General features: G+C 55.3%; 1 protein-coding gene and 1 non-coding gene across 7 annotated transcripts in view; both read left to right on the forward strand.

Moving 5' to 3' along the window:
- Positions 1 to 14145, forward strand: part of MLPH (melanophilin) — a 48439-nt gene that overhangs the window by 19964 nt on the left and 14330 nt on the right. For 2 of the 6 annotated variants that reach the window (XM_070463574.1, XM_020868875.2), the window contains exons 3-9: positions 3991 to 4212; positions 4366 to 4478; positions 6566 to 6604; positions 7250 to 7374; positions 9190 to 9309; positions 10252 to 10456; positions 12468 to 12607. In XM_070463574.1, coding sequence (XP_070319675.1) covers positions 3991 to 4212; positions 4366 to 4478; positions 6566 to 6604; positions 7250 to 7374; positions 9190 to 9309; positions 10252 to 10456; positions 12468 to 12607 — 964 coding nt within the window. Of the gene's footprint in view, positions 1 to 3990; positions 4213 to 4365; positions 4479 to 6180; positions 6287 to 6565; positions 6605 to 7249; positions 7375 to 9189; positions 9310 to 10251; positions 10457 to 12467; positions 12608 to 14145 lie in introns of those variants that run through there. The other 4 variants (XM_020868876.2, XM_020868878.2, XM_070463575.1 and 1 more) reach the window with 4 other exon arrangements.
- On the forward strand, positions 8011 to 8082 carry TRNAR-GCG (transfer RNA arginine (anticodon GCG)). The gene has a single exon. It is a non-coding gene; the product is annotated as a tRNA-Arg (tRNA).

Raw genomic sequence — 14145 nt, forward strand, 5'->3', positions numbered from 1 at the left:
CCGTTACATTAAAATCCACTGGTCTGTGTCGTACGTGGAATGGTTCTTCTGTCCACATGTGGACACTTGTGTAGACTTTCCCGATGTCAGTGTATTTCATTGTACATAACCAAAGCAATCACATTCATCACTATCACTGCTGATCTCATCAGAAACCTCTCTGTGACAACTCTGAAGCTCAGGGAAGCAGAGACATAAAAGTTTTCCAAGTCTTCTCTGAGCCTGAAAGCCTGGGTTTTGTGACCAGCAACTAGCACCACCGCTTGACACACTCTTTAGTTAATTAATTAGTTTACTTCGGCTGTGCCAGGTCTTTGTTGCTGCATGCAGGCTTCTCCCAGCTGCAGTGAGCCGTGGCTACTCTTCATTGCTGTGTGAGGGCCTCCTGTCGCGATGGCTTCTCTGGTTGTGGAACTCTAGGGCCAGTCCATCCTAAAGGAGATCAACCCTGAGTATTCATTGGAAGGACTGATGCTGAACATGAAGCTCCAATACCTTGGCCACCTGATGCAAAGAGCTGGCTCACTGGAAAAGACCTTGATGCTGGGACACATGGAGGGCATGAGAAGAGGGTGAAAGAGGATGAGATGGCTGGATGGCATCACTGACTCAATGGACATGAGTTTGAGCAAGCTCTGGAAAATGGTGAAGGACAGGGAAGCCTGACATGCTGCAGTCCGTGGGGTTGCCAAGAGTCAGACACACCTGAGTGACTGGACAGCAGGCAGGCGGGCTTCGGGAGCTGCCACTCACGGCTCAGCAGTTGTCACACACAGGCCTAGTTGCCTGGTGGCATGTGGGGTCTTCACCAACCCATGAAGAACCTGTGTTCCCTGCATTGGCAGGTGGCCACCAAGGAAGTCCCACTTGACATACTTTCAATTAAAGACACACTTCATCAAGACATGCTTTCCTTTTCTTTCTGACAGAGAGCAGAGGGACAGTCTGTTCCTCTGGCTTGATCTGTCCTGAGACCCCAGAACTTTCACCCACCACTGCTCTTGCACGGCCAGGCCAGGGGCCCAAGAGCAGAAAAGACAAACCTTACTGTTATTGTGAAAAGACTTTTGAGCTTGTGGCCCCTATCAAGGGGTCTGGGGGTACCCCTGGAGGCCCCTGGACCACACTTTGAGAACCACTGTTCTGAATCACTGGACTTGACATTCTGCCTGTTCCTCTCCTTGTCGCCAGCTTCACTTCCTTTCCATCTTCACTTTAGCCCAGCCTTCTCCAACTCGGTGGACGTGGTCTGTGGTCTTCCCATCTCAGCCTGGCTTCTTCTCATCTCCTGCTCCTCTCTCGTGTGCCCACTCCGCATAGCACACAGATGGCTTCAAGTCTTCCTTGGTTTCTGGTGGCACATCACATTCAGGCATCCGTATTCCTAAAGGTGACTTTGACCCACAGCTTCATGCTGGGCTGCACGGACATCTGGTCAACCCCGTGTTTGCGATAAGCAGGCTATGGGTCTCTGGTCCCTCAGGATTCTTCAGGTTGGTGGATATTCTCTGTGGCCGGCTGGCGTCTGGTGTTATTCTGCTGGACCAACATGGGGTCCCCCTATTCCCGCCTTCCTGTCCTCCAGCTGTGCAGAAGAGAAGTTATGTCTTAAAGAGTCTGAAGCAGAGTATCTTTATCTGTTCCCCCAAACTCAAAACTGAAATACACCCACCTCCTCTGGACTCCGTGCGCTCTTGTTCCAGACACCACATCTGGACTCTGAGCTCTTATTTAAGAGGACCTCATGCCCTGCACTTTCACTTTCACATCCTGAGATGCTGCTGCCTCCCCACGTCCTCATCTTTCTTCCCAGGGGGTCTGACCCTACCTGGATAGAGAATGAGGGACACTTATTGGGAGAGAAGCTGGACAAGGCTCTGCCCAGCCAAGGGATGGCCTCTGTGTTCTCTGGCTGAAGTAGAGACAGGAAGAGTGGACCTGAAGACTAGGCCCTTCCCCCCGGGCCCCAGGTGCTCCACTGGGGCAGGTGGGAAGCCTGAGGCGGACACTTTCTTTACCTTGTCAGTGCAGCTTTATCTAGACTGGTCAGTGGGTAACAGGTTCCTACCACCTCTAGGCTGTTTCTTGGTTTTGGGGGCCAAGATAAGAGTCTTATTTTGAGTCTGTCTTCATGAGTACTTTAGTGCACAGTTGGGAGACGGAAGTCAGTGGAGCATAGCCAATGCCTAGTTTGATCAGGAGGTTCCCAGAGCTCCTTAGAATCACTGCCTTGTCTTAGACCCCCTCCCTGCTCTGGGGCATCCCCATGAGAGTCCACAGTTTCTGTGGAGTTCTCTGGAGACAATGGCATCTAGTGTCTGGCTAACTTTTGTCGCTAAGAATGGATTAATTTGATCTCATTTAAAACTAAAGATATTACGTTTGGCAGACATTCTCTGCAGCTAGAACAAGAACAGTGTGTTCATTGTCGGGGGCACATTTTCCAATCAGTTCAATTTGGCAAGTTCACCAGGAAGCTGCTATTGACCACTTGCTGGTGTGAATAACTGGTTTTCCTGGGACTCTTCAGTCATTCTGGAGAACCAACTTGCGGAGTCAGCTCAACCTGCTCCAGGAGGAAATACTGTCTGACTTTTCCCTTAGGACTCTCTGTGTAGCCTTTTTAGGGAGGTTATTTGGGCAGCTCAGACAGTAAAGAATCTGCCTTCAATGCAGGAGACCTGGGTTCGATCTCTGGGTTGGGAAGATCCCCTGGAGAAGGGAATGGCAACCCACTCCAGTATTCTCACCCAAAGAATCCCCATGGACAGAGGAACCTGGTGGGCTACAGTCCATGTGTTGCAAAGAGTCAGACACGACTGAGGGACTGACCACATTCAGGCAGCAGTGGGACCACTGTGATTCTGAACCTTGATGGCTCCCTTAACCTGGTCTGGGTTAAGCTTCTCAACTCTCACTATCGATCCCAGCCTGACGTCCACTTACCTAGTATCGTCCCCAGCTCAGCACCATTCACTCAGGCCAGGGAGGCAGAGCGGGTGTGGCCAGCCAAGCCCTGGAGAAGGGAGCATCACCCCAACAACTGGATGAGGCTTCTCGCCCTGTCCTCTCTGACTCCTGCTGCTGTTCTGACCAGACCAGAGCCTCCTGGATTTTCTGTCTTCTTTCACCGCCTCTTGGTTTAATATTTATTTGGCTGCACTGGGTCTTAGTTGCAGCACATGGGATCTTCATTTGCAGCACTGGGAATCTTTAGTTAGGGCATGTAAACTCTTAGTTGTGGCCTGTGGGATCTAATTTCCTCTTAAAGAATGACACTGGGCAACAGATTTACTCTAGATAACCGTGTGGCCCAACCAGGGTGCACCCCTCCAGGATCCCACCTGGTTCCATCTCTGCTAGTTTCCGGAGCTGCCGACTCCATGTGGTCTGAGGGAGCTTGGACCTGGGTCCTAGTGGCCACGGATCCACGCTCGTCCAGCTACGCTGGGTGCCTGGGCTGAGCCTGCAGGCTGTGGGCTTTGAATCAGAAAATCTCCAGGCTCAGGGTCAGAGCTGGGGAATAAACCTGAGCTCCAGGACCTCTGTCCATCCTCCTCCTGTTACACTGAGCCATGTGACATTGTGCGGGCTGTGGTGGGCGGCCCCCTCCTGGGAGGATGAATCTGTATGTTTTGCACCCCTTTGGCAATGAAAGAAAGTCATGGGCACACAGCCTGGGAAAATGTAACCGCATAGAGAGTCACAGAAGTGTTTAAATGCAATTTCACATCTATGAACATAGCGTGTTTTGATTCCTGGGTGGCACATGTTTGAACCCAGCCTTCTGGTCTTCCCTGGAGTGGGGTGGGGGTGGTGCTGTGGACAATAAGGCCTGCCTGTGGGGTTATTACCTGACTTTGGGGTTGCTATTGCCTGAATCTGATAGCTCTGAGTGTGTGTGTGTGTGTGTGTGTGTGTGTGTGTGTACACACTTAAAAGTTTGTTGCAAAAACAAGGGGGTCCAATATTTTCTTGTTTCCAATAAAGGGGGTTGAAGGGCAAGATTAAGAAGGAAAACTCCAAGAGGGAGCTGCTTTCAGACACAGCCCACCTGAGCAACACCCACTGCGCCCGCTGCCTGCAGCCCTACCGGCTCCTTGAGACCCCCAAGAGGCAATGCCTGGACTGCCACCTCTTCACCTGCGGAGGCTGCAGCCACCCCCACCCAGAGGAGCAAGGCTGGCTCTGTGACCCCTGCCACCTGGCCAGGTGAGTGGGACCTGGAGGTCAGAGGGTCCTGCAGATGGGGGGCCTGGCCTGTCCCTTCCAGGGACACGTGTGTGTGTGTGTGTGTGTGTGTGTGTGTGTGTGTGTGTGCATGCATACAGGGCGTGGGCCTGACCTCCGTGTCCCCGCCTGCAGGGTCGTGAAGGTGGGCTCCCTGGAGTGGTATTACGGGCATGTGAGAGCCCGCTTCAAGCGCTTTGGGAGCGCTCAGGTGGCGCGGTCCCTCTGCGGGCGGCTGCGGGGAGCAGGTAAGGAGTGGGCCTCCTCCCTGGGCATCCGATTTGGCACCTAGACTCTGTCTTTTCAACAAACATTCCCCATTGAGTCTGATGATTATCAAGACTTGAAGAGATGGATTGTAATTCAATCAGTGGCTTTCATACTTTGAATCCAAGTATTTATTCCATGAAGAACTTGAAATCCAGACTGTCCTGTTACACTAAACGTCTGTTCACCTGTGTTGTCCACCTTGAAGCCATTTGGGTTGACCAGTATTTCAGGGAAGGCTGTGAGGTTGCCTGACCTTGGGAGTTCCTCCTGAACTTGAATGGGGAGAACTGAGCGGTGTTTTCAGGAAGCACTAGGCTTGCCCCTGTCATCTGAGCCCCAGGCTCTGCTGTGACACCTGGCCAGGCATCCAGGCTATGAGAGCTATTAGGCCGGGGCTCAGCATCTTGACTGTCTCTACCTGGGGGCCCAAGGCCAGTGCCCTCGGGTCTGGAGCCCCTGCAGGTCCAGAGAAGGGGCCATGCTCCTGAGATTGAGGGTGTCCTCAGTGTGCCCCAGCCTGGCCATCTCCCCTGGGCCTCCTGGGGAGGTGCCGCCTTGTGTCTTGTGCTCCTTAATGTCCCAGGTTAATGGGCGGATGCAGCAGTTGGGCATGGCCACCCCCAGGGCATTTGCACACATACCAGGCCTGGCACAGCTTTCAGAGGGGTCTCAGCACACTCCTTTGTGTTTTTATCATATTTGTTTGTATTTCTTTGGTTTCAAAGGGTCTTAGTTGTGGCACTTGGGGTCTTAGGTCTTTGCAGCACACGGGTATTTAGTTGCGCCGTCTGAACCCTTAGTTGCAGCATAAGGGATCTAGTTCCCTGACCAGGGGTCGAACCGAGGCCCCCTGCACTGGCAGCTTGGAGGCTTAGCCGACTGGACCGCCAGGGCAGTCCCTTAGGACGTTGTTTAATTTAGCACAGGCCACCCAGAGGCACCCTCACCTGTAATGGCCTTTAGCACCCGGAGGAACAGACCGCTGCGGGGTGAGGGACCCTTCTTGGGTGGGGGCTGTGGGGGGCATGTGATAAATCACCGAAACCAGGACATTTTGAAGAGTAAAGCGGTCCTCCTGAGAACCACGCTGAGACAGCCAGTGTCACTAGGGGTGCCCCGGGGATACGGGGAGGCACCGTCACCCTATCCTTGGAGGGTTTCCCCACCTCCTCCCTGGGTTGCTTCTCCACGTCGCATATCTCTATCTCGGCTGGAGCTTATCAGTAAATCCCCCGTGACGGCTCGGCCAGCCAGCAGCCAGCCAGCCGAGGGGTCTTCCTGCAGCAGGAGTTGTGGTCCGGCCCCCCTCCGCAGGGCTCAGGCGTGGGAACCACAGGCAACGTGCCATCCTGCGCAGCATCTGAGAAGCTCAAGCCCCGCTCGCGGTGGGAAACCATAGCCACATCACAACCCTGAGGACCTGGGCCTCGCCCCGGCGTCGAGGTGGGGAGGGGTGGTGCGGGGGGACTGCTTATTTCTAGAGACCCGGGTGGGCTCAGGAATCCGCCTTAGGTAAAAAGCCAGGAGGATTCTGACGGCCCAGCCAGGGCCCAGAGCTGCGCGAGCCGTACCACCCGGAACCGCCCGTTTCGGAAGTGTCACCGCTGAGGGCCAGGAGGTGGCGCTGCGGAGCAACCAAAGCCCCGGTTCCGGCCGCTGCTGGTGGGGGCGGCGGGCAGCGAGGCGGGCCCAGGCCGGGCGATGGTCGGGGGGCGGCTGCCTTCTCGCTGCTGGCACCTGTCAGCGCAGCGGACAAGAAAGGGCGCCGGGAGCGAGCGCGAAATGGGCAAGTCGTGCCTTTAAAAAAAGTATTCAAACTTACAAAGAAGAAAGGATCAAAGTGAATGTTTGGAAACCTGGCCCAGGCAGGGTAGCGGGTGGGGGGCCGCCGGGGTCTTCCCTGCGCGGGAGGCTTCAGAGCGGTGGGCGCGTTTCCCCAGGGCCCCCTCCTCCGCCCCCGGAACAGGACCGGCAGGCAGTGTTCGGGGGCAGGAAAGGAAGCCCGGCGCGGGCAGGTGGCTCCGGGAGAACGCCTGTCCGCTCAGCGCCTTTTCTTCTGTCGCAGGTTTACCTGATGGAGTGCGGAGCGCGCCCGACCTCCACAGTGGGTCCTTCCTGCTCACATAGATGTCAGGGGTGCCCCTGAGCAGGGGGGATGATCCCCGAGGCTGCCAGACGAACCCCAGAAGTCACGGGGTCATCCTGGTAGTGTCTTAAGAGAAGAACCCAGGCCAGGCCAGGGCGAACAGGAGAAAAGGGGAAAAGATGAGGCTGCAGTGGGGGTAACAGGGTCGGGGCGGGGAGGTCCTGGGGACGCCGGTGAGGAAGGTGCCCGGGTCAGGAGGAGAGAGGCGGGGATGGGGGCCAGGGGCTGAGCCTCCCCCGCCTCCCGGGGCGGGTGCTGAGAAGGAGGTGAATGGACTGCAGGTGAAGAGGTTTGTTGGGCCGAATGTGACTGAGCTCCAGGGCGCCTTCGCCCACGGCCCCGCAGTGTCTGCAGATCCCTAGGAGGTGGTCAGTGAAGGCGACCGTGGGTGAAAGTGATGTGGCGTGCTGGTTTCCTGCTGTGGTTCAGACCAGCCCTAAGCGATGCTCTGACAGGGCTCTGGAGGCTGGCAGAGGGCCTGGTCGGGTAGCGGCGCAGCAGGTGTTGGGGGGGGTGCGGGTGGAGGGATAGGTGAGGGGACGGACGGACGGATGGGTGGGTGGGTGGATGAATGGTTTGTCCCCGTCTCTCTCCCTGGTGTAGTCACACAGACATCCACTGCAGGTGGGCCTGAGCAGATGCCCGGAGACTCAAGTGGAGAGGAAGAGCAGACTGATGAGGATGGAGAAGGGGACACAGCGGCCCAGGCCCAGCCCCTTGGCAGCCAAGTAGGTCTTCCCCAGCCCCGCCCCCATCCCCCCGAAGCTGGAGCCTCTGTTCTGATTTCCTGAGAAACCTCAGGCTCTGTGTGCCTCCACTAACTAACCTGGCAGGAGCCTGGAGACCCACCCAATCCGCCGTGCCCCGCAGTCTCTGACATGTCTGGGTACCAAATCCAGGTGTGCTCTCAGCATCCATCTCCCATGGGAACCCAGAGCACGCAGTGGAGGGCGGGGCCTCCCTGGACCTCCAGCCTGGCCCAGCCTGGGCCATCCGGCCATGGGTCCTGGGGCTCATGGGTCCTGAGGGCACTGGTGTCCCCAGTCAGCCTGTGCACCTTTCAGAGAGGCAGCCCCCTCCCGCTCTCCCCTCTGAACTTTCTTGCTTTTGTTTATAGCCAACCATGAGCCCTGTTCGTTTTTTGTTTTTTGGAGTTGGTTTTTTTTTTTTTTTTTTTTTGGTTTTATGCCTGTTTTTACCTATTTTTTAAAGACTGTGTTCTTTATTTTATTTATTAGTTATTTTTGGCCATGCCGGGTCTTTGCGGCTGCGTGTTGGTTTCTCTACTTGCAGTGAGCAGGGTTTTCTCTCTAGCTGCGGTGCTTAGGTTTCTCATTGCAGGGGCTTCTGCTGTTTCAAGGGCTTCCCTGGTGGCTCAGACGGTAAAGCGTCTGCCTGCGATGCAGGAGACCCAGGTTCAATCCCTGGGTTGGGAAGATCCCCTGGAGAAGGAAATGGCAACCCACTCCAGTATTCTTGCCTGGAAAATCCCATGGACAGAGGAGCCTGGTAGACTACAGTCCATGGGGTCGCAAAGAGTTGGACATGACTGAGCAACTTCACTCACTGCTGTTGCAAAGCACGAGCTCTGGGCTACACGGGCCTCAGGACCTTCAGCACATGGGCTCAGTACTTGCAGCTCCCACGCTCAGTGACTCAGGTGCTTGGGTTTAGTTGCTCTGTGGCATATTGGATCTTCCCATCAGGGATCAAACCCATGTCTCCTGCATTGACAGGTGGGTTCTGCCACTGAGCCACCAGGGAAGCCCTGTTTTGGCTTATTTTTTAACTTATTCCTGGTGACAAAGGCAGGAAAGAGAGCCTGTGGGGGTCTGGGCGGGACGACAGAAGAGGATCAGAGGAGGGGTGGGGCAGGGCGGGCGGTGTTGGGTGGAGACCCTTGGAGAGTCAGGGGGTCTCTGAGAGCCACACTGGCAGGCGTTTCTGCCGGCTGCTCCCTAGGGAGCATATACATCTTTTTATGAAAATAAAACTGTACTCGTGCTATTGACTGGGCTCCCAGAACACTCTCTAGTGTCTGAAATATTCCCTGAAAATACATTCAAAGGATGGAAACCGTTACGAGGGAAGGATTTGGAACTAAGCTCTACTCCAGCGTCTAGAGGTGAAGGAGCTCGTGGGAGCGGCCTTTCCCGCCTCCTCCCTGTGCTAGGTACCCCTCCTTCACCAACGGGCGAGGGGCGGGAGCACCCCCCCCCCCGTTACCCCAGGAAGCCCCGCCTGCCCCCCAAGGCTGCGGCCCCGGGCCAGTGACCTCAGAGCCTCCGAGCAGCCAGGTGCCCTCGGAGGCCCAGCGTGTGCTTCCCCTGCTCTTCCGAGAGGGGCTTCGGGTGCAGATCCTGTGATGGGGGTGGGCTGTGGGTGGCCCTCGGAGCCTCCTCGGGGTCTGCTCATGTCTAGCACAGAAGGCAGACGGGCCCGTGGAGGCACCCTCCCCGCCCTGCTGCCCGGGGTCGGGGCGTCTGGCCCCCGCCATCAGGCTGACCCTCCCTCTCCTCTCCCCCAAATCCCTTCCTGCTCAGAAAAAGCGCCTCCTCCCCGTCCACAGCTGGGACTTTGAGGCCGACTCTGACGACTCCGATCCGTCCTGCGGTCCCCCGCCAAGCCTATCCTCGGTTTCAGGGGCCACGGACAGCCTGCAGGTCAGTGGGCTCTCTTTTCGCCCCTGAGTTAACCTGGGGGACAGGTTTTCAGGCCCCAGGAAAGGACAGTATTCTGGGAAACAGTCTGTTGGCCCTGCAGGCCTAGCAAGGGAGGGACAACTGGGGCGGGGGTACAGAAGCCTCACACCCTCCCGTCCTGGAGAGCCTGGATGGGCTGCTTGGAGAAGAGGGGCGCGGGGCCAATGAGTCGGGGGCCTGGGTTGTCTGTCCTCTAATGAAGGCAGACCCCCTGTGACTCAGGAGTGCAGGGTAGAGGAATCAGACGGCCCCCAAGTCCCGCACCTCTGGAGTGATCCGCAGGGCTCCTGTACCTTATTGCCCAAACTAGGCCAGTCTTGTAGGTGGAAGAGGCTCTTGGTAATCACACCAGGACACGGGGCGTCCGCAGGGCGGACGAGAAAGCCCAGCCATGTGGTGCCTCTGCTCCTTGGTTCTATGCCCTTGGTCTGGGCAACCTGTGTGAGGCTCCCCACCTCCCACCTCGCCTGGAAAAGGGGTGATCTCTGCCTCACGGGATCCCTTCCACGAGGGACTGGAGACTGAGCCTGGTGCACCCCAGCCCCAGAGTGACGGCACCCCAGCTGGAGCCCTGACGTCTCAGCACCCTGGCTGCTCGGGTGGTGCTGGCCCAGGACTGGGTCTACCCAGGGCGATCTACGGACCCCTGGGTGCGGGGCCCAACAGGGCAGAGAGCTGGGACCCGGCAGCCATCAGGTCTTTGGTCCACGGTCCTGCTCTGGTGGCAAGTCCAGAGCCCTTTGAAATGAAAGGGAGTTGAATGCTAGGATGGAGAGGAAGGGGGACTTGTGTTTGGTCGGTCAGATGATGCATGAAAACCCTCAGTCCTCGGACTGGAAAGACCCACATTCCAAGGACCTGCCTATTCCTAGTGAAACCTGCCGACCGTTCCCATGTGCTCAGGCCCTCACAGATGACCCCTGCACAGAGGAGACCACCTCCCAGGAGGCCCGGATCCTGGACCAGGCTGATGCCAGGGCCCCTGGATGCCACCCCCATCCAGAAGAGCAGAGGGTCGGCCTCTCGCCTGCCGGACCAGACGAGCTCTCAGAGCCCTGCCTGCCGGGGGAGTCCTGCACTGCAGGCCCAGGAGTCGCTGCCACTCCTGGTGAGTGCCCTTGACCGTGGTCTTCCACACGGGCTCCGTGTGGAGGAGGGGGTGGCTGGAACCCGCCCCCCCGCCCCCACCCTGCCCCGATCTGTGCCGGGACACTGGCTGATTGCCAGGAGACCCTTCCTTCCTGGGATTGTCCAGTGTGTGTGGTCCTGGAAGACGCCGTTGTCACTGGAGCTCCCCAGGTGGGGTGCCTCCCCGTAACCCTCAGAGGTACCAGCTCAACCCCCTGGCTGGCCACGCAACTCACTGCCGCCTGTGACGGGGGACATCGAGTGGGAGTGAGATAGAGACACACAGGTGTCCCTGAAATGACTAGGGTCACCGGTCACCTGGACCAACCTTTCTGAGCTCAGGACGGGGCAGTTCCAAACCTGGGACCTAAATAGGGTGCAAGTCCATCTGGGCCGCCTGCCTGCCAGCTGTGACTCGGGAGGTCTGCAAGTGGCAATGTCAAGGGTCAGGTGTCTGAGTGATGTAGGAGCCGATGAGACCACAGAACAGCTCAAGCTGCCCGCCACAGTGCTCCTGCCTGACCTGACCACCATGGGGGCCAGCTCCCAGGGAAATGTAGTTAAGACTGTGTCTGCCAGGAAATGGGTCCTCTTCCCATTTTCCCTTTTCATTGTATTATAGGGACTCTAATCTCATGATCCACACGCCCATTAAGATGCTGGAGGCGTTTGGGGGGTGGGGAGGGGACTTTTATTTCCCCACAAACAATGGATAAGTGAATCTACATCGACCGAGTCTTTGGATGAAGACTAGACCAGCACATTTCCTCCCGGGATCCCTAATCACCCCCAGCATGAGGATGGTGGGGTCAGTGGGTGGGGCGGGGGAGACAGGCTCTGTGGAGCTGGGGCAAGTGCCCAGGGGCACAGGCAGCCCTGAGTACCAAGCCCAGCTCTGCTGACCAACTCGCGACCCTATCTCATGGACTCTAAGACACATTCTGTCACCTCGCCTCTTAAATCGGGAGCATCTTACAGCAAGTGTGGGAGACTGATCGGTAATGCTGTCTCAATAAGTGTATCAGACAAGCCGCAATGTTTGAGCTTTAAAGGAGTGCAGTGTGTGCTTGATCAAACCCCTTGACCGCTGGGCCTCAGTGTCCTCATTGTAAACCAGGGCTGGTGCCTGACTCACCACACTGTTGTGGGCTTTAAATGAGACGACTGTACCTGTTAGCTATTGCCGAGTAAAAACTTATCACAGACGTACTGGCTTAAAGCAGCACACGTTGATAAGCCCACAGGGGCCAGGTGTCTGGCACGGCTTCCCCAGGTCCTCAGCACAGGTCTTCTGGGCTGCAACCACAGGGTCAGCAGGGCCAGAGCCTTATCCGAGGTCAGAACCCTGCCCCCAGGTCCTGCAGGGTGTCGGCAGAGCCACGCGGCAGGTCAGGCCCCAGAGCAGCTTGTGGATGCTGAAACTCCTGGGACACGGGCTCCTGTGTGTCCTCCCACGTGAGCTCACCCCCTCCCTGCCGCAGCCTGGCTGTGTGTGGTGCTCTCCAGGCCAACTTGGAGCTCGGAGGGTACTTCCTGGTGAGGCCTTGGGGGATCTTCCACCACCAGAGCCCAGGAATAAGCCTCTGAAGCCATACCATCGGTGACCCGTGCCCACGAGTCTGGGAATCACTAGTCTGGCAGGACAACCAGCCCCCAGAGACTAAGGTGGAAAGACTTCCCAAAGTCATGTCCACACGTGGAAACTTCCTGGGACCCACGTCTGCCACAGTAGGCACCACCTGGCTGCCCACGCTTGGGGGCCCCCAGTGAGTGCCGGCTGGGGCAGGGGCTTCTGTCCCTGAAGTTCCTCGTGGGGGACAAGGACTCTGCTCCTTTCTTACCCTAGCTGAGGGATCTTCAGCCCCGTATCATTAATGGAGTAGTTTCACGTCCCTATTCTCTTTGATCTCTCATTTTTCTTCATTGGATAAGACGCCCGCTGGCCTTCAGGTTTTCACGCCACATAACTCAACCCCATTATTACTCCAAAGGGCCAAACATCCTCAGGAGTGGGCAGCTGCCCTCCCAGTATCTGGCCGACGTGGACACCTCGGATGAAGAAAGCATCTGGGCTCAGAGAGTGGCCTTTCACCATCCCAGACAGACAGGCTGGACCACATCTGAGAACCAGGTAAAGGGGGGCTGAAAGAACGCATTCTGGTTGCTTCTTTGGGTCTGAAGTCTTTTTACCTTAACGTCAGTTCACCTCTGAGAACTTAAAGCTTTCAGAACTTTTAAACTACAAGATTGGCACGCCTACGTAACAGAGATGCGGTGTCTTCAAAATATGTTTTTTATTGACATGAAATTCACATAACATACAATTAACCATTTTAAAGTGAACAGTTCAGGGCTTCCCTGGTGGCTTGGTAGTGAAGAATCCGCCTGCCAGTGCAGGAGACACGGGTTTGATCCCTGGTCTGGAAGAATTCCGCATGCTACGGAGCAACTAAGCCCATGGACCACAACTAATGAGCCTGTGATCTGGAGCCCGGGAACTGCAGCTAGAGAAAGCCTGTGCAGCAATGAAGACCCAGAACAGCCAAATAAATAAGTAAAATTTTAAAAATGAAATAAACAACTCATTTAGCAGAATAGACATTTAGCAAACATTTTAGCTAAATGTTTAGCTAAATAAACATTCAGCAAAATAAACACTCTGCATTTAGCAGATTCACAAGGTGGTGCAAACATCACCTCTGTCAGTTCCAAACCATCTTTGTCACCACAAAGGACAGATTGTATCCTCCCACCCCGCATACACCGGCCTGCTTTCTGTCTCTGTGGATTTGCTTCTTCTGGACACTTCATGTAAATGCGATCATACAATGTGTGACCTTTTGTTCCTGGCTTCTTTCACTGAGAGCAGTGTTCTTGAGATTGATTGCATTATAGCAGGTATCAGTACTTGGTCCCCTTTAATGAAAATATCTACTTTATACTCTAATAAAGTATTGTGTCTTTAGAGAATTCCCTGGATGTCCAGGGATTAGGACTCTGACCTTCCACTGCAGGGGACTCAGGTTCAATCACTGGTTGGGGATCTTAAGATCCCACGTGCCATGTGGCCAAAAAAAAAAAGAAAAATATATATATACAGTATATATATATATATATATATATATATATATATATATATATATATATATATTTTACAAAAGGAAGAAAAAACCTGTTATTCTAAAGCCTTTCAGTTCAAATCAATCACTCAGTCATGTACACCTCTTTGAAACCCCATGGACTGCAGCATGCCAGGCTTCCCTGTTCAACAGGAGTTGGCCTGGAGCTTGCTCAAACTCATGTCCATCAAGTTGGTGACACCATCCAAACATCTCATCTGCTGTCATCCCCTTCTCCTGCCTTCAGTCTTTCCCAGCATCAGGGTCTTTTCCAATGAGTCAGCTCTTCGCATCAGGTGGCCAAACTATTGGAGTTCAGCTTCAACATCAGTCCTTCCAATGAACAATCAGGACTGATCTCCTTTAGGATTGACTGGTTGGATCTCCTTTCTGTCCAAGGGACTCTCAAGAGTCTTCTCCGACACCACAGTTCAAAAGCATCAATTCTTCAACACTTCGGCTTTGTTTATAGTCCAACTCTCACATTCATACATGACTACTGGAAAAACCATAGCTTTGACTAGATGGACCTTTGTTGGCAAAGTAATGT

Source organism: Odocoileus virginianus, unplaced genomic scaffold, assembly GCF_023699985.2.
Source record: "Odocoileus virginianus isolate 20LAN1187 ecotype Illinois unplaced genomic scaffold, Ovbor_1.2 Unplaced_Contig_4, whole genome shotgun sequence".
Taxonomy (NCBI): Eukaryota; Metazoa; Chordata; class Mammalia; order Artiodactyla; family Cervidae; genus Odocoileus; species Odocoileus virginianus.